This window comes from Anas acuta, chromosome 23 (assembly GCF_963932015.1).
Source record: "Anas acuta chromosome 23, bAnaAcu1.1, whole genome shotgun sequence".
NCBI lineage: Eukaryota > Metazoa > Chordata > Aves > Anseriformes > Anatidae > Anas > Anas acuta.
The window spans coordinates 961,369-988,776 of NC_089001.1; the positions used below are offsets into that span (position 1 = coordinate 961,369).

The 27,408-nt window shown below is 57.9% G+C and overlaps 2 protein-coding genes across 5 annotated transcripts in view; both read left to right on the top strand.

The window, feature by feature from the left end:
* The first annotated feature begins 559 nt into the window (after window positions 1–559).
* FXYD2 (FXYD domain containing ion transport regulator 2) lies at window positions 560–2,480 on the top strand. The gene is given in 7 exon segments (XM_068659298.1): window positions 560–633; window positions 635–657; window positions 1,263–1,301; window positions 1,383–1,457; window positions 1,920–1,956; window positions 2,085–2,115; window positions 2,276–2,480. Coding segments are annotated over 6 exon segments (258 nt in total). The 5' UTR covers window positions 560–574; the 3' UTR covers window positions 2,110–2,115; window positions 2,276–2,480.
* A 2,975-nt stretch (window positions 2,481–5,455) lies between these two features.
* Window positions 5,456–27,408, top strand: part of DSCAML1 (DS cell adhesion molecule like 1) — a 96,819-nt gene continuing 74,866 nt past the window's right edge. Inside the window, exons 1-3 of one of the 4 annotated variants that reach the window (XM_068659248.1) lie at window positions 5,456–5,918; window positions 15,993–16,310; window positions 18,725–18,871. In XM_068659248.1, the coding sequence (XP_068515349.1) occupies window positions 5,801–5,918; window positions 15,993–16,310; window positions 18,725–18,871 (583 nt within the window). In that variant the 5' untranslated portion in view covers window positions 5,456–5,800. Of the gene's footprint in view, window positions 5,919–8,769; window positions 8,981–15,992; window positions 16,311–18,724; window positions 18,872–27,408 lie in introns of those variants that run through there. The other 3 variants (XM_068659247.1, XM_068659244.1, XM_068659246.1) reach the window with 3 other exon arrangements.

The window sequence follows — 27,408 nt, forward strand, 5'->3', positions numbered from 1 at the left end:
CCCCCTCCTGGGGCCTGGCTTCTCCCCAAGGTGTGCGGATGGGCTGGGGCTGGGGCACTCCTCGCCAAGCAGCCCGGGCGCGTGACTCCTGCGCGCTGATTTTGGGAGGAGGGCAAACTGGATCCAGCTGCCTGCCGGGGGCTGGGGCTGGCCCAGCTGGAGAGGGGCTCAGCATCCTGGCACGGGCATGGCCGTGGTGCAGCCGGGCTGCCCAGGATGGCTCGGTGCTGGCTGGGGAGCGCTGACCCGGCTGCTGCGGGAACCTGGCCCGCCGGGCACGCTGCCCACTCCTCCCCAGCAAAGCTCAGTCCCACCCAGCCCTTCCCTCTGCCCCGTGCTGGCTCTCACCTCGCAGCAGGAGGGCATCCTGCTGGCCTGGCGCTTGGAAAATGGGGCAGGGCAACGCTGCTCCCCTCCCGGCTGGCACAGGGACACCCCAGTCCTGGGCCGGCACCGTGGGCGCACCCCCTGCCTGCCCCCCTCCCCTCCTGGGCCTCCCTCCCCAGGGTGGGCGGGAGCCCCGTGCCTCCCCGCGTGACTGCGATAACCATTACACCGAGGCCGTTAATGTTTAATGAGCTTTGTCTCCCAATTAACGCGCTTCCCCCTGGGTGCCCGCTCCCAGAGCGAGAGGGCACGCCGACGCGATGGGTGACGGTAAGGGTGCTGGGGGCCGCGGGGGGGGCAGCACCCAGCCCGGCCACCCGCTGGGATCGGGCACCTCGCTGTGCGAGGAGAGGGGCTGGGCCCTGCTGGTTTCAGGGCTGGGGGGGCTGTGGCTGAAAATTGGGGGAGATGTGGGGTCGGAGCCCCGGAGTCCCGCAGGATCGGCTTCCCGGGGGGATTTCTCTGGCCAAAGCGCTCCTCGCAGAGATGTGCCATCAGGTAAGGCGCCCTGCGTGGTGACACGCAGCCTTCAGGAGGATGAGGCTGGCAAGGAAGAAGGCTGCCAGAGAAGGTGGCAGCCCCAGGGGCTGCTCTGTGCTCCGGAGAGGTGCCGCTCACCGCCAAGCCGGGTCCCTGAGCACAGCTCACCCGGAGCTCAGGACTCGTGCGCCCAGCAAATGCGTCCTGCGAACACACGGTGAGCTTCGAGTCCTCTTGGGGTGGCACCAGGAATTTGGGAATCCTTGGCTGGCTCGGCTGGACCTGGAGGAAATCAGAGCTCTTCCTCGCAGCCCTTGCTCCCCGTCCTTCCCACCTCACCTCCCCGTCCCGGTGCCCAGGCTCTGGCTCCCACTGGGCTCTCTCCTCTCTTCCAGAGCAAGCGCCCGAGCAGGGCCTGGACAGGTTCAGCTATGGTAAGTGCGAGCCGGGCAGCCGGGGGCTGCAGCCCCTCTCCCCCCTCCCCGGGCTGACCCTGGTGCTCTCCTCCCCCCCAGACTATGAGACCATCCGCAACGGGGGGCTGATCTTCGCCGTGGTGGCGTTTGTCATCGGGCTCCTCATCATCCTCAGTAAGTGCCTCGGGAAGGCTGGGTGCCCTCCTGGTGCTGCTCCCCTGCCGGGGACCCTCCCTCACCCCCCTCCACGCCAGGGCCGGGGTCCCTCCGCAGCCCGAAACGCCTGGCAAGTTTCCATCGGGGCAGGTTCCCAACAGCAAGCGAGTTGGGAAGGAGACCACGTCAATATTTAGAGTTTCTCTGCCAGCGTCGCGGCTTTCGGGGGGGAAGGTCAGGAATTAAAAATAGCCGAGAAAACTCTGACATTCCCAGGGTGAGGCAGCAGCTCTCCCAGAGCCCGCAGCTCCCCGGGGGATGGTGCCAGGCGCGTGGGTGCCGCAGGAGGCAGAGGGGCAGAGCCGGGGGTCCCCACGGGGATGGCCCCAGGAGCAGCACCGCGTGGTGGGGATTTGGGGAGGGGGAGCTGGGGCAGGGGCTGCAGCCACGAGAGGCCTCAGCTGCTCCTCTTGCCCCCAGGCCAGCGGTTCCACTGCGGAGGGAAGAAGAAGAGGAGGTGGGTCTGGTTTTGGGGGCAGCCTCATCTCTCCTGCTGGCCGCACGGGCGGGGGGCTTGGCTCGCCCTCCCTGCATCCCGGCCGTGCTGCCCCTGTAATGCCTCTTGCCTTGGTTTTTGCTCCGCAGGCAGGGAAACGAGGAGGACCTGTAGCTGCGGGTAGGTGGCAGGGGATGCTGCGGGCTGGCGGCCGGGCTCCCCGCGGCTCTGAGCGCCGGGGCGATGCTGGGAGCCCCACGGGGCTTTGAGGAAATGGGCATCTGGCTTGGGAAGCGAGGAGCCCGGACACGCTGTGACCTCCTCACCCCTCTGCTTTCAGCGCTGCCACGATGCCGTGGAAGGAGAGCTTGGTCCGAGGCAGAGCTCGGAGCTGCCCTTGCCAAAGGCCACCCCTCGCCCCGCTCCAGTGCCTCCCTCCACCGCTCCCCTGCTCCCCCCGGATGCAAACTGCCCTCGTGCTTCGCCCTCCCTCCGCCCCAGCGAGTGTTTGGTGGCCAATAAACTTCCAGCCGAGAGAGGTCAAACTTTGTGCCCCCGGCGTTTCAGTCGCCCGCTCTCCTGGCCCTGCACCAAGGCGTCCTCCCCGCGGGCACCCTCACCGCGGTGCGCCCCCGTGGCACGGAGCAGCAGCCTCTGGGCTTCCTTGGTTCGTGTTGGGCCCCCGGGGGGGCTTTGAAGAGATGCCCCCGTTGTGTGGGGGCGGGCGGTGGGTGCCCCAGTGCTGCCCTTCTCATGGGGTGCCCACCCTGTGCCATGCAGGCTGTGGGCACGAGGCTGCGAGGGGCTCTGGGGGTGCTCGCTCCTCGCAGTGTGCATGGGCAGAGGGGGGCATTTCTGCCCCCAGACCTTCAGCCTCGCAGCCCAAAAGCAAAACCTCCTGCGGCTGGGTGCTGAGGGGGGAATCTGGGTGCTGGGGAGAGCTGGGCACGGGGCGCAGCCGGCAGCACCTGGTGGTGCTGGGTGGTTGGGGGGTCTGCTGCCCCCCGAGGGGATGGGGGGGGGCGCCTCCCATCACCAGGCTGGGGCTTCATCTGGGGGGCCCCCAGCACTTCCCCTATTTTATTTTGTTTTAATTTTATTTTATTTTATTATTTTATTTTGTTTTATTTTATTTCACTTTATTATTTTTATTTATTTTCTTTTATTCTATTTTTATTCTATTTTACAGTTCTATTTTAAATTTATCTTATTTATCAAATATTAAGACAGAAATATATAATACATTTATAATATATAAAAACAGAATAAATAAATACATTATTAATATATTTGTAGCATATACAAATATAAAATGACAAAATAAAATAAAAATGTATTTAATAAAATAATTTTCATTTCAACTTGTTAAATAAGTAAATAAATAAACAAAAAAAATTATTCATCGATAAGATAAATTATTATATAATATTTATAATTATTTATTATTATAAATTAATAAATAATTTATTTATTATAGAATGAAATAATTTCATGTTATTTCATTTCATTATTCTATTCCATTATTTTATATTATTTTATTTATTTCACCGTATTTATTTTATTATTAATTTTTATTATTAATTTATTAATTTTATCATTTATTTTATTTATTGTGCTTTATCTTACTATTTTGTTTTTAATTTACTTTATTTCCCTTTGTTTTATTTTATTGTATTTTATTTTTAAATGTAGCCCCTGGTGGGAGCAGGGCCCCCGAGGCTTTCGGCATGCCAAGCGCCCCCACGCTGCCGGGGGGGGGGAACCGGGCTCACCTGGTTGGGTTGGGCTCCCATCGAGGTCAGACGCTGGCAGCAAAATAGGATTAGCCGGGGGGAGGTTATTAGACAAAATCCGTGCAATTTGTATAATCTGAGGTGCTTATTTAACACGGTAAGGAGATTATTTCGAAATGTAATTTTGATTTGACACTGACCCACTAATAAAGACCCGTGGCAGCCTCGCTCAGGAGGGGAGCAGCCCCCGTTTTATGGCACGGATGGGGCACAAGCCAAGGGCTGGCCCTGCCCGCCCCCTGCTCTGGGGGCACCCTGTGGCTGCGCCCCCCCAAAAGAAGGAGCCAAGGACGCAGAAGCCAGGAGGGCAGATGGCATGGGAGATGGACCCCATCCTCAGCCGGGGTCCTCGTGTCCTTCAGGGCTCCCCGTTTTCCCCCATCTGTGGCCGTGGGGGGGCTCAGGGACACACGTGCCCTTCAGGGTGCCTGTTCCCTGGCACCAGCCCCCCAGAAAGCCCCATACGCCCAGCCCCTGCAGCTGGGGGGGGAGATTAATGGGATAGAAAAGCCGTGTCTGGCTTCCTGCGCGGGGGGATCTCCGTCTCGGCACCAGATGGCATTAATAGCATTATTCGGCACGGCTCAGCGCCGCGCGTGCACGCACGCTTGCACAGCCCTTTGCACACCCGGCTGGGGGCTGTGCCAGCGGACACGGAGAGGGGTCCCCGGGGAGCTGCTGAGAACCAGGACCAGCAGAAGGGAAGGTGACATCCCCATCCTGGGGCAGGTGTCCTGCTAGCAGCCCCTGCCCATGGGGTGGGCACATGGATGTGCACAGCCCCCAGGTCGGGGTGTCCATTCCCTGGCAAGCACCTCTGAGGTCCTTCGCTTTGGGCATTGGTGCCAGGAGCGAGAGGAGTGGCGAGGTCACAGGGGAAGGCCACCACGTCCCTGCTCAGCTGCTTTTCTCCCATTGCTGCCCCAGCAAAAGGCTCCTTCTCTCCCCCGGGCTGGGGCAGGGGAGCCACAGCCCCCATCACGGGGTGCCCACAGGACGGGCCCCAGCCCTGGGGCTCAGCTGGGAGCTGCTGGCCTTGGCAAGGAGGCATTCAGCTTCTGCCCTGAACCAGGCAATCTTGGAGGATTTCTCTCACACTCCCTTGAGCCATTAATCTTCTCAGAGGAAATCTTTTCTGTGACACAAAGGGGATCGGGTAATAATACCGTGGGCAGCCGGAGTGCCCTTTTCCTCAGGGAAGGCGCCCAGGTGAGAAGGGCTGCCCCTGGGCACCGACTGTTCCCCAGCCTCTGGACGGACAGGTACGAGGGAAAGGGGCTCCGACCAGCTCCTTTTGTGCTCCATCCACCGTAAATTCGAGGAGGAGAGGCACAAGGACAGGACGAGGAGCAGCAGCCGGAGATGCTGGCTGCTCATCTCGCCCTGCCAGGAGCCTGCCAGCACGGCTCTGCCATCTCCGCCATGCCAGGGACGCATTTGGCCTGGGAGGAAACGTGCAGCAAAATGTCTCCTCGTTAGTTAAAACAGGAGAGCAGCAAATGGTGACTAATGGAGCCAAAGAGGAGCACTTGACGACGTGGGGAGCTGGGGCCGGGCTGGCGGGGAGCCAGCCACATGCCTCCTTCTCCCTTTGTTCGGCTCTCGGAAAAGGCAGCGCATCCATCAATAGCAACGGAGCTGCCAAAGCAGCGGCGCTCCGCGGTCTTAAATTATCCTCCCAAGTGAAGTAAATAACATTTCGGCCCCCGTTTCCCTGGTGCACACGCCCCGGAGCAGCGGTTACGAGGAGGCACCGGGGGCGCCCTGTGCGCTCCGGGCACCCCGGGGTGGGCGCACGGGGAGCGGGGCTGGAGAGCCCGGGAGCATCCCCACGGGTCCGGGCCCTCCAGCTCCGTGCTCGGCTCGGCCGGGACGAGCCTCTCCGCTCTGCGACGCTAGGGGGAGGCAGAAGCCAAGGGAGCTGCGGGCAGGAGCCGGGCCGGGCCGGGGCCGGGCGGGGGGCCGAGCTCCGGGGGCCGGGAGTCGCGGCGCGGCGGTGCCCGGTGCCTGCTGCTGCGCCCCTGCCCCTGGAGGGGCCCTGGGACGGGGCTGAAGATGGGGGCTGCAGCTGGATGTGGGCGATCTGGGGGGGCTGGGAGCACCCTCCTTGGGGCCGCTTTCCCCACCGCTCCTCTGTGCGCCAGCAGCTTTTTGTTCCCGGGGGAAGAAACGTCCCAAGGAACGCAGCCGGTGAGCTAAGAGGGTGCTGAGCTCAGGGCACCTTGCAATCCCCGGGGCTCTGGGGCACAGGGGATTTGGGAGATGAGTGTAAATGTGATCCAGACCCAGAGTGAAAAAGTTAGAGGCAGAAAAAGCTGCTTGGGCTAGAGCTGCTGTGGCGGCATCGCTCCGTGTGCTGGGGCAGAGGCAGGAGTGTGTGGGAGAGCCCCTGCTGTGCTCCGGTCTGAGCGGGGACAGTCCCTTCTCCTGAAGGGACGAAATCCACCAGGGACCTGGACGTGTGCTGCTGTAATTTCCCGTGGGTTTTGTGGAGTTTGGGCCAGGGAAGTATTTTTATGGTGTGAGCATCACCTTTAGCTGTGCAGCTGCACGTCCTGCTGGCTGTGGCAGGCTGCTCGCTCTATGTTAGCAGCTGAGGGGAGCCTGACACACGTGTCCCGGTGTGTTGGTGCAGGTCGGAGCAGCCCAAACAATTCCTGCAGTGAATTTTATCCCTTCCTGATCCCAGCTGCACAAAGCCCATGACACTCCCAGCCAGCTTGCTAGCGGGATAGCGGCTCTCCGGGCTGAGCACTCATGCAAAGGAGATGCACAAAAGCTTCCTGTGAGCACTGAAACGTGGGAGCTGTGGGAAGTCCAACGTCCCTAAACGGTGGCTGCTGTGCATGGAGCTGGAGTCCCAGGTGTGGGCTCGCAGGAGCCAGCTCCAGGAGGGCCTGGCTGCCTGCCCTGCTGCCAGACCCGCGGGGCTGGTGCAGAGCGCGTCTGGCGCGGGAGGCTGACAAATGGCCTCGGCTGTGGAATCGATGGAGGAGCACAAGGGCAGGAATGAACGGCACGGGCAGCTCGAGGGCTCGCCGTGGCTCCCCGAGTGTGACCCAGGGCTGGTCGTCTGCCCCGCTGGGCTCTCCTCGTCTCCTCCTGAGCTCCCTCTGGTCCTGCAGGCAGGTGCTGCCCTCCCCGGAAGGAAGGGGCTGTGGGCAGGGTGAGGTCAGTGCTCTTGGTGGGGGCTAGGAGTGATGGAAACCCCCTGGGGGGTGCTGAACAGCCAGGGGAGCTGATAACAAAGCACTGAGTGCATTCATTCCCCCTGCATGTGTGCCTCAGAGGGAGATCTGTGCGGTCCCATGGGTGCTGCACCAGCGGGCATCCTGCCAGCCCTGCACCCCTGCTTCGTTTGGTGCTCAGCACCTGGCCACGGTGTGCGGGCAGCAGGAGGCTCTGGCAGTTTTTGTAGCTGGAAGATTCCCATTAGCAGGCTCGGCTGTGCTGCCATCCCGCAGCAGCTGCTGGGGAGGGAAGGGGCAGATGCTTGGCATGTGGCTGGCACTCCCCAGAGCCTGGGACTTGCTCGTGGCCTTGGGAACGGGCCTGAATACCAATTTCCTTGCGAGGTGTCAGCTAACATCTGCGCACGGATGGAGCTGGCTGTTGACACCTCGCTTCCTGGAGGGGTGCGTGGGCGCAGGGTGGGCAGCACCCAGTGCTTCGTCACGTCTGGGGACGCTGGTGGCACGGCCCCAGCTGGGGATGAGCTGGCAGGGGGGGTGCACGTGCACGGGTGGGAGGGCTGCGCGCGGGGACACCCACGCACGGTGACAGAGATGCTGAGGCAGCCCAGAACGGCTGTGTAGGGGGTGGTGACGGAGCTCACAGCACCCAGGAAGGTGAAGCACTGCCTCGGGGGGGAGGAGGAGGAGGAGGAGGAAGAGCTGTGGCATCAGGCCAGCCCTGCACGGTGTTCTCTGCCACCTCTGCTGTTGACTTCTTGGCACTGAGGTCTGGGTGGGCTTTATCCTGCTCATCAATAAAACAAGGATGGGGAGAGTCTGGCTTTGGGGAGGGGAAGGGGGCTGTGGGGTAGGTGTGTGGGAGTCTCTGCCCTCCTGGCTCCTGTGTCCCTCCTGTGCAAAATGGCAGTGCAAGGGGCACCTTGGTGGCATGGTGAGGCCCTTCCAAATGACTCCCAGGAAGGAAGGACTCCAGTGAACTGGTGCATTTTCCACTGGAAATGGCCAAGGAGTCACTTTTTTTCCTAGCTGTTTTTGCTGAGAGATGATGTCACGTTTTCAACTAAATTTAAACTTTTTTAGAAAGTGTTTTTTCTCTAATTCTTCTATTTGAAATCAGAATGCTTCAGTCTTTCTTTCTATTTTCCAACAAATTATGGTTGAAAAGGTTGCTTTGGAAAGCAAAGCAAAACCACTATAATCAGTTCAAGAAAAAGCATTCTGAGCTCTAATGGTTCAGACAAATTGGTTTTGGTGTGACCAAGACTTGAGGAGTGAGCTCCTAGGCTCGAATTAAGCCTTAGATAAACATACCCTAAAGTAAAGCATCGACTGGTGTTTGCTACCCGCTGGGTGGAGCGATGCTTGTGCCAGGAGGTCTGCTGGGCCCTGCAGGAGCAGCAAGGAAGGGCTGGTGTCACCTCATTTCTGTCCTGGGGCTGCGAAGAAGTTTCCAGGAGGCCCCGGGTGGAGTGGTGCTGCACAGCTCGGCTGTCCTGAGCACGGCACTGCACACACAGCCTGCAGGAGCAGCTCTGGGGCTGGGGCACAGCTCCCCGAGGGAGCAGCCTCCTTGGCACGGGTGAGGTCCGTGTTTGCAGAGGATGGCGAGCGTACCTGGCGCGCTCCAGGTTCGGCTTCCCGGAGTGTGCCCGGCCCCAGCCGCCTCCTCTCGACCCCCGTGCGCGCCCCCGGCAGCCGGGGGGGGCTGAGGAAGGCTGCGAGCGGGCACCCCCCGTGCACGAGGGCCCGGGGGCGAGCGGCGGGGCGCGGGGCGCGGGGGCGGGCAGTGCGCGCAGCCCGGCCCACCCGCCCGACGCCACTCGTCGGGAGAGGGGGGGGGGAGGAGGAGGAGGAGGAGGAGGAGGAGAGGAGGAGGAGGAGGAGGAGCGGCTGCGAGCTCGGCTCTGGGCATCTCAACCTGGCTGGCAGCGCGGCGGCAGGGAGCGCGGCACGCCGGGGGCACCGCACCGTCCGCAATTGCGCCGCACCCCGGGGCCATAGGTGCTCTTTATGGCATGTGGCTGGTAACTTTTTTCCTGCTCTACTCTTTGCCGAAAGGTACGTGGCGCCCGGCAGCGGGGACGCGGCGGGCTCCCCCCGGTGCCCTGCACCCCCCCCGGTGCCCAGCACCCCCTCCGTGCGCCCCCACGGGGCTCCGGGGCCACGGGCGCGGCGCCCCCCGCGGAGCGCTCCGGGGGTCCCGGCGGGGGGCTCGGGGTGCCGCCCGCCCCCCGGGGGTCCCAGGGGCTCTGGGAGCCGAGCCCGAGCCCCCAGCGGTGCCGGAGCCCCCCGGGGGGCGGGCTGCCCGCTGCCCCGACGGGACCTGCCGGGGCTGGCGGCGGTACTTTGGAGAGCTTTGTTCTGGTGTCCCCGCTTTTCCGGGACTACTTAGAGCGATATCCTAATCCCATAAGACAGGCTAAACCCAGCGATGCTTTAAAAACCCCATCCTTTCCTCCAGGAGGGCTGTGTGAAGTGCAGCCCGGTGGTTTGGTATAAATCAGATCGGGTGGGAAAAAAAAAATAAAATCATGAAACAAGTGTGTCGAGGAGATGCACACTTAAAGATTAGGGATTAAATTAAAGTTGGAGATTGAGCGAACGCTACCCGAATCTATGGAGGTAATACTCTAAACCAAGTCTCTGCTATGGATGCAATTAAAAAAGAAAGCCAAGGAGCTGCACGTAACACGCATAGTTAAATCACAGGGCGTTTGTTACAACAATCAATCGATGTTACATAAAGGAATTGCCCGTTTCCAATTCCGAGGGAATTTTTAATTATGTCCTTATAATAAATTACCTCTTTGTGCATCACCCGATCCGCAGACGTAGCGATGAAAGTGCCCACCTTTTGGAAAATTGTGTGCTCAGAGGATGTGAGATGACATTTGCCCTAATTATCTTTTTTGACATTTGAGAACAGCAAAGGGGGAATTTTAGGCAATGAGGAAAGAGAAATAAAAGGGAACCGAGCTGGCTCCTTAGATGAGACTTCTCTTGCTGTCTATTGAATTACACATCTATCTTAATGCTAATCCAATGAAAAATATTTACCAAGGTTTAATAGGGCATCCTGTCCAGTGGCATGGTGATGATCAATTATTCCATCAATTATTAATTATGGAATAGCTGCTTTATTAGAGCTGGACTAAAACTGCATTTGGGAGCTTTAACCAAAATCGCTTTTGTTTAGGATCTGCTGAGCTGAACGTGCCAGCGTCTGCTTTGCTTACATTTGCATTTTTACTGTGCTAAAAGGAAAAAAAAAAAAACAACCAGCATCAAAACCGGAAACAAATAGCCATCGAGGACACCACAGTTCCCCTACCTCCACCCCCAGTAGTCAAAATAATAACGAGCTGCACCAGGTTTATTGCTTTTGCATGTTTTGAGCCCCAGCTTCTTTGGAAAAAGGCTCTCTTCCCACAGAGCTATCTCTTCTGAGAAGAGCAAATTAAAAGCCTCCATTAGCACAAGTCCTTGTGGCCTCATTTTCTCTTTTTTTTTTTTTTTTTTTTGAGAAATAAAACGTATCTTCAGTATCGAGCCGTCTTGGTGATGGAAAGTGTTAAAGTGAAATGGTTCCAAAGAGAGGACAGCAATACAATGGAAGTTTCATTATAATAATAGGATAAAAAAAATGAATTGCTTAATGCACGATAAACCTTTCAGATACTTAATATTTCTGGGCATCGAAGCACAACCTTTTAATATGTTCCTGCTGTAGAACAAGAGCTCGAGTAGAAACTAAAAGCAAATAAACATTTGATCCAGGGGACCACTGAAGTTTAGAAATCTCTGAATGAGCTCTATCTGCTTATTTCTCCCTTGCTCATAAAAGAAAAAAAAAAAATAGGTGCTTGGCAAGCAAACGAGCAGGGAGTTGAGCAGAAAGAAGGTCTGGTGGTGTGAGTGTGAGCAGCCGCACCGAGGAGGAGGGGATGCGAGTGGCGAGCAGTGTGATGAAGAGCACAGTGGTCAAAACTGAGAGGCTTTGAGCTGGGAAAGCATCTCCCTGCATGTTCTTGCTGGGTCTCTCTGCCTGCTGATTTATATTGGCATGATATTTACATTATGTTCCTGTATTGGGTGCAGTGAACTATGCAGCTTGCATTTTTTAATCTCTCCCCATCTCGGCCCCCCAGCGTGGCACAGCGCTCGTTTCTCTGAAATGAAACATGGAAACCTCATTAAATGCACGGAGGAGAAGGCTGCAGCACTGAGCTCCTCGCCATGCCCGGCGTGCGTTTAGCCCGCGGATAGCCAACATTTCCCAGCACAAGGAGCCACGATGGCAACTTGCCCGGAGCCCTTACCTGCACCCGGCGTAGGTTTAGGGCTGCTCCCGCTTTTGGATGAGAAAACCGAAATAGGCAACCCTATATTTCTTGGTGCGTTTGCTCTCCGGAGGAATAGAGACTGCCTCGCTCGGGTTGCGAGTGCCAGGGATGTGCTACCGAGCAGCCCTTGCCGGAGACGGAGGCTGGCTGGGAGCTGCAGGCTTAGGGCTGGGCAGCCACGGCGCGGGGCGCGTTGTGCTGCAGCGCCCGCGGTCCTGCCCATATGGTCCGAGGTGGAGGGACGAGGAGCGCGCTGTCCTCGTTTGGAGCAGCTGACGAAGCGAGAGCAAGAATAAAAGTGGAAGCGTGTCTCTGTGGCAGGAATCCTTCTGACATGGCAGCATGTGAGTTTTGAGCTGTGCCGTGGATGATATGAAGTCATCTCACACCCAAATAAGCAGACTGCTAATGAGTGCGACTTCCTAGGAGGGCATGAGGGAGGAAGGTGTTTGGATGTCGCAGCAGCTACAAAGCGTGCTGTAATGGGAAGCGTTTGCAGTGGCTGGTTCGGGTCCAGAATGTTTCTTGTCTTTGAAATCTAAATTATAGCCAGCTACGTATTTCTGTGGTATAATTCTCTGAGTTACCCTTCCCCTGCTCGGGGATTCTTTAGGAATAAACCTGAAGGCATACGATCTGCATATTGCCATCATCACCTGCTAGCAGAGCTGTACCAAATATTTTGGAAATCCATTTCCTGACTTTTGCTAGCAGCAGCTGCCTCTTGGAAAGGCTGTTGGGTTTCGTTTCCGTGGGAGAGAAGGGAGCAAGCACAACTTAAAGGGGAAGGTATGAGGCGTGTGAGCTCCCTTTCACCGCTTGGTTTTACTGACCCGTTCCCCACATCTCTCCCTGTCCTGTCGCCCACGGGGCAAAAATCCTTGTCTGTGCTTTTTAGGGCGAGTGTGCAAGCTGTGGTTTGCTGGAGCCCGGGGCTGGTGGCTCTGGAGGAGCACGTCCTGCCCGGTGTGCCTGCCCGGCCTCCTGCTGGCACCGAGCTGTCACCCACCTGGGCCACGTCCCTGCTGTCCCCTTGGGACCTGGACTCTGTATTCAGCACGGATGAGGCTGCTGCCTGCGGTCCCTGGTTGTTCCCCACCTCCTGGAGGAGCTGAGGGAAGCTGAAGGGAGCTGGTGCAGAGCTGGGGACGCGTCCGGCCCCGCGGGGATGGGGTGGTGGCACCGGTGCTTGCGGGCAGCTGAAGCAGGAGGTGACCCCAGCACCACGTTCCTGGGGCCAAGCAAATCAGTGGGGAGTGCTGCTCTTCCACGCAAGGGTTACAGCCTCTGCCTGGGTGCTGCTGTAATAGCTGGAGGTGGTTCAGGCCTTCATTTCCATGCAGATGCATTAAGGAGCAGGCGGCAGCACTCCCAGCCCTTCCCTGCGGAGGACCGGAGGCTCTCCTCGCTCCGTCTCCCCCCACACAGGAGGTGGCTGCGAGCTCCAAGGCTGTCCCCGGGTGGGATTTGCTCGGGGGCTGGAGTGCCAGGGCTGGGGAAGGTGCTTGGGTCACTGCCCGTGGGGTGCTGGGCTTCTGCTGAGCCCTCCAGGCTGTGCTGGGCATTTTGGGGGCACCGCTCCCACCCCCAGCAGGGGTCCCTGGGGAGGCTGCATGGCTGGGGTCCTGGCTTCATCCCTCAGGGTTGGAAAGGTGCTGGCATGGGGTGACACCCGTGTGGGAGAGCTGTGCTGCTGCTGGGGGTGTGCCTGGGCTCTGCGGGGTGTTGGAGAGCTTGAAGGGCACCGGCCGTGTGCGCGTCCCCTCGCCCCGCTGCTCCTCTCCCTGGCCCTTCCGTGGTGCCCCAAGGTGTCACTTCTTGCTCCATCAGATCCAAGGTCACTCCCTTCGTTAGCAGAAAGGTTGTCAAAGCCTCCTGAAGGTGAGGGCTTGGTGGCAGCTCGTTCCAGGGAAGGCCAAAGGCTGCCCCAGCACTACAGGTGTGCAGGCAGCGTGGGACGGAATTGCTGCCCAATTTCCTCCAGCTGGGAGGAAAGGCTACGACTTGCCACCTACCTCCAATTCCCACCCTGCTGTGTGTGCCAGGCTTCAGTTCACCTTCCCCTTGAGCTTGGCAGGTGTCAACCACCCTTAATGAGGATAATAAACGAGTGGCGGGGTGGTGATTAGCCTGCAGTTCTTCACAGCCTCTTGGGTCTGGGGACAGCTGAGGGGTCCTGAATGCTAACACAGGTGTGCATCGAGGGCAGGAGGAGAAGCCTCCTGCTCCAGGAGAAACATCTCTAATTGCACTCATGTGCAGCCCGTTGTTGTCTGAGGAGTCCTAAATCCACTTAGTGACAAAAGGAGCAGCTCTGCTGTGAGATTTGGGGGTGAGGAAGGGTTGTGTGGCTGGGCTTTTATCTGGGGTGGCATTTCTGTGCTGCCTTTCATGCAGGGCTCGCACCTACATCTCAGCTGCCTCTTCTGAGGTACGTGACTTGCTGACAAACCCTGGGGTCAATTTATGGCCGTTCTGCCTTAGCCACTCGTTAGAGTAAATGAGTGCCTTCGGAGCAGCGCACGGCTCTGCAGAGCGGCGAGCCGCCGTGTGTCTGCAGGTTCTGGAGTTTGGCAAGTCCAGCCATCGAGACTGGTAAATATTCCTGAGGGATGATAGCAAAATGACTTGCTTCTCCCAGCTCAGAAAGAGATATTAATATTTCAATACCTCTAGGTTGCAATTTAGTACAATTTAAGAAGATTGCGCTTTGATAACTTCAAATACCTGCCGTTCAGAGCAAGGCAGGCAGTGTCCGGCCGCGTGGTGGGCTTTGTGCAGCTCTGCCTCCCCAGCAGCCTGGGCTGGGTGTTGGGTGCCGGGTGCCTGCAGCTCCCCCAGCAGAAACCAGCGCATGTGGAGCCCTTCCTCTGTCGCCGCCTCTGCTCGGGCTCGTGTGAATTAATGCCCTCGATATTTAGGTTAGGGTCAGCACATCTGACCAGATGTGAGCAGTGATTTCTGGTTTAAAAATATTGCGGGGCTATTTCTAAATATTTAATCTCTCGGTGATTTGGAGACAGTTTTATGAAACATGGAATTAGGATGGTGCTCAATGCTAAATGGTAAAGGAGATTATCTGGATTTAACTCTCTGCGTCTGTCACATAACTATTGCCAATCCCATAACTTCCATTTTCTATTAAAAATCCCTTTCCCCCTTTGACCTGAAAAAGCTTCATGGCTAAGCTGAATTTCTGTTTAGGAGGTATTTTTCCACTCTTTTTTCCCCCTCCTACCACCAAACCCCCCCGGGGGGGCTGGAAAGAGGAGATTTCCCCGTCGGGGGGTGGCTGCTCTCCCATCGCTGCTCCAGGAGGGACCCCAGGACCCAGCTGGAGGTGTGGGGTGCAGGATGGGTGCTGGTTGGTGCTGAGTACAGGGAGAGCAAGATGAGGAGGCTCTCACAATGGTTTAATGGTGTTGAAAGGCGCGTGGACATCCTGCTGGTGGCAGGACGGGGGCTCTGCGCAGGAAGGGCCGAGGGGCTGTGGTGCCCATAACCTGGTGGAGAATGGTCCTGAGCACGCAGGGGACACAACAGGAGAGGGGCGTGCTCTCAGATCCCACCTGAGGAAAAGAAAACTCCATGAGAAAATTCCATGGATGTGGGCAGCTTGGTGCTGTGGCCAACGGCACCTCCAGAGCCTTTCCTTGTCCGGCAGCTGCGCTGCCCCAGAGGTGCTGCCTGGAGGATGTTCATGCAAGGAGACGCTTCCCTTCTCCCCCCTGCTCCTGTTCCCTCCTCCCCAAGTTGAGGAATCGAGGTCAGGGAGGGTCCCCGGTGGCTCGTTGGGAGCCAGCAGCGTGGTGTTATTTGCGTGTTGGCTCTGCGGCACCACGAGCGGTGCTCTCAGCCAGAGCTATTAATACACCCGCCGAGGGCCGCTTTCTATATCCGTGTCCTGCCGCCCACGCGGAAAAGTGTGGCTAAAAAAAGAAAAAAAACGAGCAAAGTGACTGGGGGCTGCCTCATCCGTATTTATAGGAGGCTTCGCTGGCTGTGCTCGTGGTCCTGGAGTGGGAAGGGGAGGCAGGAGGAGCTGGGCGCAGAGGTCTCCTCCCCGCTTCCCTGCAGCCAGCCAAGTGCCCTGGGAAGCTTCTGGGGGGCCGTGAGCTCCCCTGGGATGGCGGGGCTGAAAGCTCGGGCTGGGGTTGTGCTCCCTGCTCTGACCCCAGGAGAGGACAGCAAGGCCGAAGGCAGTTTTCCTGCTCCTCTCTTGGAGCGGTGGGCTGGCAGCAAATCTTCCTGCCCTGCTTGGGAGAGGTTCAGCTGGGGCTCACCAACATCCTGGTGGCTTCCCTGCAGAGCTGCCTGCAGGATGCTGGTGCCCCTGGGTGTCCCCAGCCCTGTGGGTGCCGAGGCACGATGTGGAAGTGTGCTCAGGGCCAGCGGTGCGTGCACAGCCCCAGCTGGGGCCGCACATCTGGGGGCACCCATGCGTGGAGGTTCCCCACGCTGTGCCTTCTCCCCACCGAGGGGGGGATCCTGGAACCCCCCCATGTGTGCACAGCCCCTAGCCGCCCTGCTTAGGCACTCGTGGTCCATGATCCGTGCTGCCAGCAAGAGCGCTGGCCTGTGAAGGTGGCCTTTATGCTTCCAGCTCGTGCACCAATGTCCCTGCGCTGCCTCCTCCTGCTCTGCCGCGCGTCGGGGCTGGGCTCGGGGCAGCTGCCCCGGTGGGGGGAGTTATCGGTAATAACCTGCGGCCTCTGCTTCCCCCGCAGCTCTCGCTGAAGATGTTGGAACCAGCCTCTACTTTGTGAACGACTCCCTCCAGCAGGTCACCTTCTCCAGCACAGTGGGGGTGGTGATCCCCTGCCCGGCCGCGGGGTCACCCAGCGCCGTCCTTCGGTGGTACCTGGCCACAGGCGACGACATCTACGATGTGCCCCACATCCGGCACGTCCATGCCAATGGGACTTTGCAGCTCTACCCCTTCTCGCCATCAGCCTTCAACAGCTTCATCCACGACAACGACTACTTCTGCACCGCGGAGAACTCGGCTGGCAAAATCAGGAGCCCAAACATCCGTGTTAAAGCAGGTAGGAGCTGGGGGGGTTGGGGGGGGGGGTTGATGAGGTGCTGGTTTATCTCCCGGGGGATTGCTGAGCCAGGGCTGTGCTTGGTGCTGCAAAGGGAGTGATCGGTGCTGTGCGGATGGGAGCAGAAGGGGCTGTGTGTGGGACAGAGGCAGCCTGAGACGTGTGTGCCAAACGGCATCCTGCACACCTAAGGGCAAATTCTGCCTCTGTCAGCTGTGGAGCAAGGAGCAGGGCCACGGTGCAGGGTTTGGGTGTCCCCAGCAAGCACCTGGGGCAGTGGTGCTGCTGCATCCTTGCTGCAGGAGAGGTCACCCCCCGTGAATCAGCTCTGGCACACTGCAGCCACACACGGGGTGTGCACGAGGGGAGGACCCGGGCCACCTCTGCTTGGAGCACGGAGCCCCCCCTGCCCCTCTCAGACCTGCCTGCTCCCACTGCAGCATCCAGCCCGAGCATGCCAAGGCCTATTAAGCAAAGAAAAAAGGAGGAATATGGCAAAGAGCTGCTTCCAGAAGCCATTATAGTAAATTATTGACCAGGCTGAGGAGGGCTAATAGCCCAGGAATGGCTTCATTATGTAACCTATTAAAAGTGGGGCTAGCAGAGGGAACATGACAGAAGTGACTACAGGGTTTTTTATTTTAATACCTTGTACTGCCGAGTAAATTGGTATTAACCCCCCTCCCCGGGGTGAATTATTTACCAACATTACCAGGTTACCTATAAACCACCGCGGAGCGGAGGAGGGACAGCAGACGGGGAGGGTGCAATAAATGGGGACGTGCAGCAGGGAGCTGCTGCCCAAATTGTGCCGGGGCTTTGTGGGGGTCCCTCGATCCCTGGGGACCGTGGGGGGGGTGTCTCATGGGCGCTCAGCCTCCGCTGCCCTTCCGCATGCTGAGGGTTTTTTGGGATCACAGCAGGGTGGTGGCAGGGCTGAGCCCTGCCTTAATGCCCCCCTGTGAGCAGGCCTTCGGCTGGCAGCCTGGCCTTCTGTGCGACGTTAGCAGGTGCAATTAGCAGGCACTTCCCAGCGGGGCCACGTACGGGGCGCTGGGGCCACCAGGACGGTTCCTGGTGCTTTGGCTTTATCCTGGTTGGAAATGGCTGCGAAACGTCCCCCTGCATCTGCATCCACCCAGGCTCGTGTCCCCGTTGCTCTCCCCTGCTTTGTGATGGCCGTGCAAGCAAAGCCAATTAAAGCTGTATAAAGAAAGCAAATAAACCCCAATTAAAAACACGGGGAATTGGAGAAGTCTCGAGGCTTTGGGAAACCTGGTAGTGAGTGCGTGGAGTAAATCTCTCTGGCCAGTGGGAAGCTTTCAGTGTGCCAGTGGGGGCTTTAATTAACCCTTTGGGAGCAGGAGGCTCGGCAGCAGCAGGGGAAACTGGGGCTGGCTCAGCACGGAGCTGGGGCTGGGGCTGCTGGGGGCAGCCGAGGGGCTGGGCGCACGGGGCAGCAGCCGGGCTGGATGGTCCTCGTGCTCCCTGCTGGCCTTTAAAGCCCGTGAATAAGCCTCGGCTCCATGTGATTAAGGAGGCTTTTGCTACCTAATCTGCTTCGGTGCCGGTGTCCCTTTGTGGGGGCTTCTCCCCTGCAGCCCCAGCTCGCTGCCAGGGGCACCCAGTGCATAGCAGGGGAGCTGGGGGGTGGCACACGTGGGGCATCCCCTGCAGCTGGCCATTGATTGCTTTATGGCTGTCACCTGGCGTGTGGCACTGGCAGGAGGTGTCACCCAGCACCCCAGGGAGATGGGGGTGGAAATGCCAGCACCCCTCACTGCCTGCCTGGTGGAGTAGGGTGCATCGCCAAGGGGTGCTTTCCACTTGGGGTAAATATCTTATTTTTGTGACCTTTGGAGGTTTTTTTTTCTGAAGAGATTTGTCTGCTGCTTTTGTTCTGGCTGTGGGGTGTCATTAAATGAAGGAAATGGCTGTCCCCTGCATGGCACAGTTACTGTCCCCAGGTGGAGGCACCTGCACTCCTGCATTTGCATCCTTGGAGTTCCTGGTGCCTGTTTTTTCTGGGCTCGGTGATGGTTCCTGGGCACAGCGGTGTCTCATTTGTGCTGATAAGGCTGGGGCAGACCCAGCTGCCCTAATGAGAGCTGCAGGAGGGCTTGGCACCAGGGAGCACCCTGCTACTGGGGCGTGCATCACCCCGAGGGACGGGGCAGCTGGCGGGCACCCTGTGACAAGGACAAGGCTCAGAGCACCCCTTGGGGATGGGGAGGTGAGCAGCAGAGTTACCTCGTGCTGCCTCTGCCCCTGCTTCTGTGTGGGCCAAGTGTTGTGGATGGAAGCAGTTTATGGCTGGGTGGGTTTGTTTGTTTGGGAGATGTGGGATTAAAGCAAAAGGAAGCGTGCTCGCTTCCAGCACCGCCACGCCACCAACCATCTGCTCTTCTCCGCAGTTTTCAGGGAGCCGTACACCGTCCGGGTGGAGGACCAAAGGTCGATGCGTGGAAACGTGGCTGTTTTCAAGTGCCTCATCCCCTCTTCAGTGCAGGAATACGTTAGTGTTGTGTCCTGGGAGAAAGACACCGTTTCTATCATCCCAGGTAAGAGAGGCGCCGCTGGGAGAACGCCCGGTGCTCTCGGAGAATCGGACCTGCTCTGCCGTGCCGGGCTGAGCATCGTGGAGAATGTTTTTGTGGTTTGTCGTCTGTGCTGCCAAAGCCAAGGTTTTGTCGATGGACATGTTGTGGCTTCGGACTGGAGAAGCCTGGTGGTGCTGCCTTCGGGGTCCCTGGTGCTGTGGCTGTGCTCTGAGCATCGCCGTGCTCGCAGGTGCCTGGTGTAAGCGTGGCAGCGTGTGTCCTGTCCTGGTGTCCCCCCCGTGGCTGTGTGGCACCTGGGGCTGGGGCATCAGCTCCTGCCCGTGCTGTCCCTGTGCTGACCCGCAGCCATCAGTGGCACACAAGTCAATATTCCAGCCTTCCTTGTGTGTTTTCACACCAGCTTCAGCCATGGGAAGAGGCACTCTGCTAAAGGCAGCGTGTGCCTCTGTGTTGGCACGGGAAGCACCTTGGCCACCCAGTCTGGATGTGTCCCACCCAGCACCAACGCTGCTGTTGTGGTTTTGGGTTGGGGCCGTGGGGCCCACCCTTGGGTAGTTCCCTGAGATTTTTGGCAGGCACTGTGCACCCTGAGTCCCGGTGAGAGCAGAGAGCCCCTAAAAGCAGAGTCTGGGCCCAGCAGATCCCCTGGGTTGGACACAAGCTGGTGCCTTGGTGTGGCCAAGCAGCAGGGGAAAGGAGCAGGGGACATGGGTGTGCTGTGCCTCTGCTGGTACGCTGGGGCCTGCCGGGCTTGTCACAGGCTGGGGAGCAGCACGGGGCCACGGGCAGGTGCTGAGCACTGCGTGGAGCCGCCAGTGTCCCCATGTACCGGGGTGACCTCTTGGCTCCCTCCCTGGCTGTATTGATGGCAGCGCTGGCTGCCCTGCGCAGCGTGTGTAAGCTATAGCAAAGCAATCGATGCTGCTTGCCCCAGGGGATCCAGAAAGAATTAAAGGATTTTGCCCAGAGTGAGTGCTCAGTGCTTGATATTTGCTCATAGGTCAGTAAGTCCCGATGCTCCTCTGGGGCTGGGCATCGCCACGCTGGCCACGCGGCGGGGACGCGCCCAGGGGCTGGCACTGGGGGGCACTGGGGGGGTGGCAGCTGGGGGGACAGCCTGGTGCCAGCCGCTGACCATGCAGGGGAGGGGATTTGCTTTAATCCGCCTTGCAGGGATGTTTCCTAAGGAGCTTAAGGAGCAAAGTGCTTCACCTGGAGGGGGACGAGCTTCCTGGGGGCTGCGGTGGCTCTCGCTGGTGGCGTCCCTCAGGGTGCAGCTGACCTGCTGGCTCAGCGCTGCCCTCTCCTCCTGCTGCGGGGCTCTGTGGGGTCTGTGCAGCACCGGCTGCGAGGTGACACCCGGAGCGGTGCTGAGCTGGCGGCCGGGGCAGCAAGGACACCTCTCTGACACCCGCTGTGCCCGTCCTGGCGCTGGCACCGAGCCTGTGCCGGGCGGCAGAGCCGGGGCGCTGAGCCAGCTCCCTTGCCGTGGTCAGGAGCTGGGTTTATGGTGCCCCTCCTCCCCAGCACTGACCCACTTCTGACAGTCTCGGGATGAAATATTGCATGAGACTCCTCGCCTCCGGAGCACGGTCTTCCCCAGGCAGGGGTTGGGAAGGATGCTCGTGCCTTGACGGGCAGCTGCTCCATGCCTGCAACAGCCTTTGGCCCGGGAAGGGAGATTCTGGTTTAGCAAACAGCCTTCCTGAACACAAACCTTTCTGGCATTTCAGGGTGTTTTGTGGTATCACAGAAATGCCCGCTTCGTTTTACTAGGTGAGAAACCCCTGGGTGGTCTCTGAGGCCCGTTTACAAGCCTTTTTGGGGGGGGTTGCCCTGAGGCCGGCTGCTGCGCAGAAGAGGCACGGGAGGCGCTGGCAGGGCGCAGGCTCAGCCACAGCCTCAGCACGGCCCCGGGGAACAGCTGCTTTTGCCCTAACACGGGGTGCGAGGTGGGGTTTCAGTGCCCTACTGGCTCTGGCAGGGCTCGCTTGGAGGTTTCTGGCACTGCCCTGCTGCTTTGGGTGCTCCTGAGGGTGCTGAAAACCCCAGGGACTCCAACGGCCGCCCCGAGGAACTTGCGCTGTGCGGTGGAGCTGGGTGGGCCGTTTGCATGCCAGGTGTTTGTAGCTTCTGGTGCGTTCTTATCTGCTTTTGTAACAAAACAAGCAGTGCTTGGCCGGGGCTGCTCAGCCCTTGTCTCCTCCAGCACCTCTCGGGAGGATGAGTGGTGGTTCCAGGGGCTGGAGCGCGCAGACACCTTGCAGCACGTCATCTGCTCGAACCGCTGAGTGCTGGTAATAGCTCTGCAGGCTCTGCTGTGCTGCAGCTCTGCTTTCAGGAGCAGAAGGCACAAAACTCAGGGTTTTGCTTGGCACCGTGTCCCTGTCCCCAAGCAGCTGGCAGGCGCGGGTGGTGCAGACCCCGCAGCCGAGACCCCTCGTTGTGGACCGAGCCCCGGGTGATCCTGGTGCCGTGCTGGCATTGTGCTCCGGGGATGGATCCACATCCTAAGAGCTCTGCCCTGAATTTTCTTCTCACCTTGCAGCCCCTGGTGCTGCAGTGCATTCCTGGCACGTGGGAGCAGTGTGGTGTCTGCGCTCCGTCTGAAGAGCAGCGCGCTCGTCACCCGGGCACCCGTGCGCTTGCATGATCTTAACCAGACTTGTTCCCAAGTTCGCGTTTGCGGTGGATTTTTTAATATGATGATTTAATTAGAGTGGAACAATTTTAACATTCTAAAGCAATAATTACCCTAAAGACAGAACATATAAATCGTGTTACAGTGCAGAGTCAACACAAGCAAACATGTTTTGCTGTTGGATTACAAATATAGTATCTGCCTGAAGCTTATTTTTTTTTCTTGCTATCACAAGAGCTAAAACTGGCTTTGCTGTTACCAAAAACATGCTCTCCTCCTGACCTCCGGTGAGCCTTTGATTCTGTCCTACTTCTTGGTGTGTAAGGCAAGGGGGGGGCTCCTGCTGCTCCTGGCAAGGAGTGCTGAGCACTGCCAGCCCCCTCGTGCCAGAGGTGCGCTAACACCACGCGTGGTACCGATGGCACTGCGTAGTGCTCCCCCAGTCATCCTCCGGAAACAAAAGGTCTGTGGAGGTACTGCAGCTCTTTCAGAAGTGAAGCCAAGCTCTACTTCAAACTGGGTTTCTTTTCCCCTAATATCAGTGCATGCCAGCCAGTGCTTTTTGTGAAACTTTCCTCTAGTCTCTGCAGAGGACAGTGCTCCTTCCTGCTAACCCTTGGTGCGTCAGGGCTTGCACGGTGCTAGCAGGCTCAGTAATAAATCCTCCATCCAGTGCACTCTGTGGCAGAAAACTTTCATTGCAATGACTATTTTCACCCTAGGTGCTTGCTTTCTGTAGTGTCCCGATTCCTCTCCCTGACCGAAACAACATTTTATAGCCCAGAAATGGGGGGAAAAAACCCTGTGAAAGGGAGGGCGCGCTTCCTGTGGCACTGCAGGTCTTGCAGGTGCAACCCTGTCTCACCACGTGTTTCAGGAGCTTTGTGATGGGTTTCCTGTGTTTTATGGGGGTACTGGGCTGAAAGCTTCCCCTCCCCATGGGTGATGGGTGGGGGAATTTTCGGGGTCTGCCTGGGACTGGTGTGGGCTGTGAGCTGCTCCCTGAGCGCTGCTCTTGGCGCAGCAGTGCTCTGCTTTCGGAGGGTGCCTCTGCCTGGCTTCCCTTCATTTAAGTTCCTGACAAGTCTTTTATTTTTTATTTTTTTTCCAGGAGCACCTACTGGGTCTATTTTAGGAGAGATCTTAAAACAATTGCAGAAAAATGCCTCGTGTCTGTATCGCACTGCTGCAGTGGGGGGTTTTGGTGGGGACTCGCGTTATTTGGTTAACTTGGCAACACTGAAACTTACCCTGAAATCAAAGATAAATTCTTTATAGAAGGTTATCCTGCACGTAAATCATCATTAGTGCAGCTCATTTTTGTTTAATGCCTACCTAACTGTGCCGTAGTCTAAAAATGTGTGTTTAGTGAAGTCAAGGGTTGCAGAGAAATTACAGGGTTTTCAAAAACCCATTTGCTTTGCTGGTGCTCACATCCAAATCAATCTTGCCTCTCGTTCTCAGCCTGGTAGCACACGTGCAGCACCACTCACAGGATTCTGGCATTTAACGTGGGCTAGTGCTTATTCAGAATAAAGCAGCAGCGCTTACAGATTTGGGGGCTGTGTACGAGATTGCACTTCACGCCGAGGCTGTGATTTCAAACTCTGTTGCTATTGATGAATCTTGATGTCTACTTGGGGGAGAGGGGTGGGAGGAGGCCGGGGAGGATGCCGCTGAGCAGCATGCTGCCCGCGTCCCTCTCCTGCTCTGTGGGGAGGCAGGGGGGAGCTGCTGCCACGAGACTGCAGGAACTCAGCGTGGCGTACGGCTTTTTTTAAAGCCACATCTCCAGGCTGGGTGATGCCAAGTCCAGGAGCATGTGCGTGGTTTGGTTTGTTGAAAATGTGTCGCGTTTTTGAGCGAGGGTGCCACAGGGTCACCGTGCTCGTTGTGGGGACACAGAAATGGAGATTCCTGGCACTGAGTTGTCCTCTCTCCAGGTACTGCAGGAATTTAGCTGGATTTTGTCAGCTGTGGGTTCTGCAGGGCTGGGCACGTGGTGGTGATGCTAACATGGACCTGACAGAGGTGGGCACCACCAGGGTGTGCATCCAGTGGTGGATTACAAAGGTGGTGATGAGGGTTAGGAAATCTGCGGTGCTACAAAGAGCGCATCTCTGAGGAACTGCCAGCAATGAGCTCCCTGCTATCCCCGACGTGTGCTCACTGGAGCTGTAGCTGGCTTTTTGGAAACTTCATTTGTAACCCAGGGAGCACCCGTGTGCAGTTACACCCAAACCATCCCCCAGCGGGGTCGGAGATGAATTTACACCTCGGTTTGCCTTTACTGGCACAAACGTGTTGTCTGCCCAGGCTGTGCTGAAGAAGGCTGCTGGGCACAACTGATGGCTGGGGGGTGCTGGGCTCTGGCCTGGATACGTCCCCAGAGCCATGGATGAAAGCTGATGGCATTTTTCTCCATCTTGCCTGGGAATTGGTGGCCTGGGGCTCAAGGCAGCACAGGAAAAGTGATTATTGGAGGCAGTGAGTGTTACTGCACCCATGAACCCATTGCTGAGCTGCTCTTGGATGCTTTGGAGTCATGTACTTGACACGTTGTGCTGGAAACATGTCTCAGTGCGACCCTTCTCAGGGTACAGACTGCTTTGGGGTGCTGCTTTTCTTAATAGCTGCTGCTTGAGGGCTGCGGGTACTTGGACGTGCTGCGTTAGTTTTTGGAGAGCCACAAAGCCCTCTCTGAAAGCTGAAACACGAAGCTTGCCAGAAGGATGGAACTGGGAAAAAAAAATCACAGTTTTGTGAAGTTTTAATTGTTTTTGTGAATGTTCTTGTCTGAATGACGGCCTGTTAGGAATTCAGAAAGTATCTGTTGAGGCTGGTCTGTTCGCTGTGGCTCAGATACGAGCTCAGTTTAAGGAGACCTGGCCGTGCTGCCTGCGGCAGTGTCTGACTGGGGTTGGTGAGCTCATCCCAGCGGCTGTTTGGTGATGGGGAGAGGTGTGACAGCGTTCTCATGGTTAAATACAGCCAGCTACCCCAAAGGTCTCATGGTTAAATACAGCCAGCTACCCCAAAGGTGGATGTGCTTTTCTGCTGTACCTGGCAACATCTGCCACCTGTTCTCTGAAATACTAGAAACACAAACTCCACTTGGATCTGTCTCGAAGCACAATGAGTGCAGAGGTGCAACGTGAGGCTACAGACAATTAAAACAATTAAAACCCCGCTGTATTTACAGGGGCAGTGGTCTGGAGCTGGGACGGGGGCTGTCGGTGCTGCCTCGCCAGCAGACGTGTGCTGCGTGCTGGGGGCACAGCAGCTGATCCAGGAGGCCAGCCCGGACCTGGATAATTGAGCATTGTCCTTCCATCAATGGCCTTGTGCTGGGGACATCCATCCCGTGTCACTGGAGAAAAGCTGGAAGCTGGGACTGAGCAAACACGGCGAGGTGCCAGCAGCCCTTGTTTGTGCGTTGGTATTTGTTAGGGGCAGGGGAGGAGATGCTGAGGACAGGTACCGGCTGTCAGCACTTCTATTCGGTGTTGCTGAGTGCAGGATAAGCCCAGCTGGCTCACAGCGAGCAGCTCCCAGCGGTCCAGGACATGGGCACTCTGTGGCTTTGCCATCGCTCGTGGCCCAGCCCTGAGCCTGCAGCAGGCAGGGGCAGTGCTCACGGACAGCACCGAGATGTGAGCTGGGACCACTGGGCAAAGGCCCTGTGAGGAGCTGGCCTTTTAGCTGCAGTTCCCAGCTTCTCCCTGCACCGTGGAGATCCTGATGTGATTCAGAGGAGCAGTGTCTGGCCCTGCTCTGGCTGGGGGTGCTGCGGGACCTTTTCTCCTGTCGGTCCCGAGATCTCCGGAGGTGTCCTGGCGTCCCCCCGCCCCTCGCCCCCTCGCTGGCTGCGCCATGTGCCCAGACCTGTTACAGAGGGAAGTAGCTCCAGGCGTTATTCTCACCAAGTGGGGTGAGATTCTGTCTGAAATCATTTCATCCTTCCCCAGAGACTTGGCGTGAATTTTATCTAATCGCCATGGCAACAGATAAAAAAAGGTGTGAGCACATCTCCTTTTGCTGTGATAATTCAGATTTATATATTCAGATCAGATTGGAGTTAGAGATTTTAAAAGGAGCAGATGCAGCAGAAGGTGTGACTGCAAATAATGTGGTGCGAACGTTTGATGATCCTGCCCTTTAAGAGGGGAGAGAGCTTTCCTGCAGGTTTTTTTCTGGAATATAATTATTCCATCAAATCCATTTTAACAAGGACTCATTATAGCCCTGATAATGCAGAGTCACGTTGGAGACGATCTCACACACATGCACACACGCACCAAAAAAAAAAAAAAAAAAGAGAAAAGGGACTAAAACAAGTAAATAAAATGCATGTGGAGAGCGAGGGACGAGCACCCCATCGCCTCCAGATGCGCTGGGCTTGGCGGGGCTCTGCCTGCACCCATGTGGCCACGGCCACCGCCTGCCCTGCTGCTGTGTCCCTGCACGGCATGGCTGCAGGAGGTGGCTGAGGTTTGGGATCGCAGCCTTTTGGCCAGGTGATGCCCTCAGATCCCTGGAGTCCTGCGCAGCAAAGCGCTCGGGACGGGAGCGCAGCAGGGCTCAGGGCTGCACCTGGTGGGGTTCAGCCCAGGCTGTTTCCTCCAGCTGAATCCTGAGTTGGCAGAGCAGCTTTGGCTACCTCATCTCGCGTGCAGCACAGCTCAAACGCTGATGTTGCAACCAAGAAGTGCCTGAGCTGGGGCCGTCCTGCAGGAGAGCTGGTGGCAGCTTTTGCCGTGCTGTTGGAGCTGCGCAAGGGCTGCTTCATCTGAGATCAGAGCAAGCGAGTCCTTGACTGCTTTCTGTGCAGGGCAGGGAAGAAAGGATGCAGCCGGTCGCCTGCGGAGGGAAGGTGCAGCTGATCTAGCTCCTGGCGTCCCAGCCCCACGTGATGTCCTTGCCTCCGCTCCAAGGCCTGCGGGATGACGGAGCACGAGCCAAAGGCGGCTTGACAAGCTCCAAGGCGTGAAATACAGAGGGGCGTCCGGGCTGGGAGCTGCCGTCTCTCTGCCTACCTGTGAGCGTAAATCTTCCGCCATCCTGAGGAGCCGTGGTGCCGGAGGGAACGGAGAAATGGTGCGTGCAGGATGGGCTGGATGGCTGAGGGCTTGGAGCAGCACGAGGCAGGAGGGCTGCAAATCTCTGCCCGACACCTCACCGCTGTGCCACTGGCACACCTGCCCCAATTCTGCTGCTGGCCTGAGGGTCAGGGCAGGTTTCCAGCTGGGGGAGGCCCTGCTGGGTCCCCATGGGGTAGAGATGCTGAAGGAGCCCTCGCAGCCCCCCAGTGCCCAGCACAGCCCCGGGGAGCGGTGGGGGGAGCACCTGCAGGGTGCTTCGCTCGCTGCCTCGCAGAGGAGCACCTGAGTGCGGCACCTTGCTGGAGGCAGCGGCCCTGCTACCTGCTGAGCACAAACCTCCCGCAATGATTCTGGCACGAGGACGAGATGATTTATGTGAAAGAAATTGCACTGAAGTGGAGGGAACAGAGGGAGGAGGAGACGCATGGAGGAGCACGGGCTGCTGGTGACAGCAGGATACGCGGCGTGGACTCTGCCGAGTCCCAGGGTGGCTCTGCACGCTGGTACAGGTTTTCTTCCAGTTATGCACTGAATTTCAAGTTGTCATTTTGCGGAAAATTGCCAAGAAGCTGGAGCAAGGAGCATTGTCCTTTGGAGCAGCCCTGTGCTGGTGTCCAGGGTGAATTTCTGGTGCTGGCACCGAGCTGGGCTGGGCTGGGGGAGCCCGAGACCCCTGGGCTGTGTGCTGCTGGTCCTGGAGAGGTGCTGCTCTGCTGGGAGCCAGCCCTGAGGAGAGCTCGTGGTCCCAGGAGTGAGCTGTGGGGCTGTGGTGTGCCCGCCTCACCCCTGCAGAG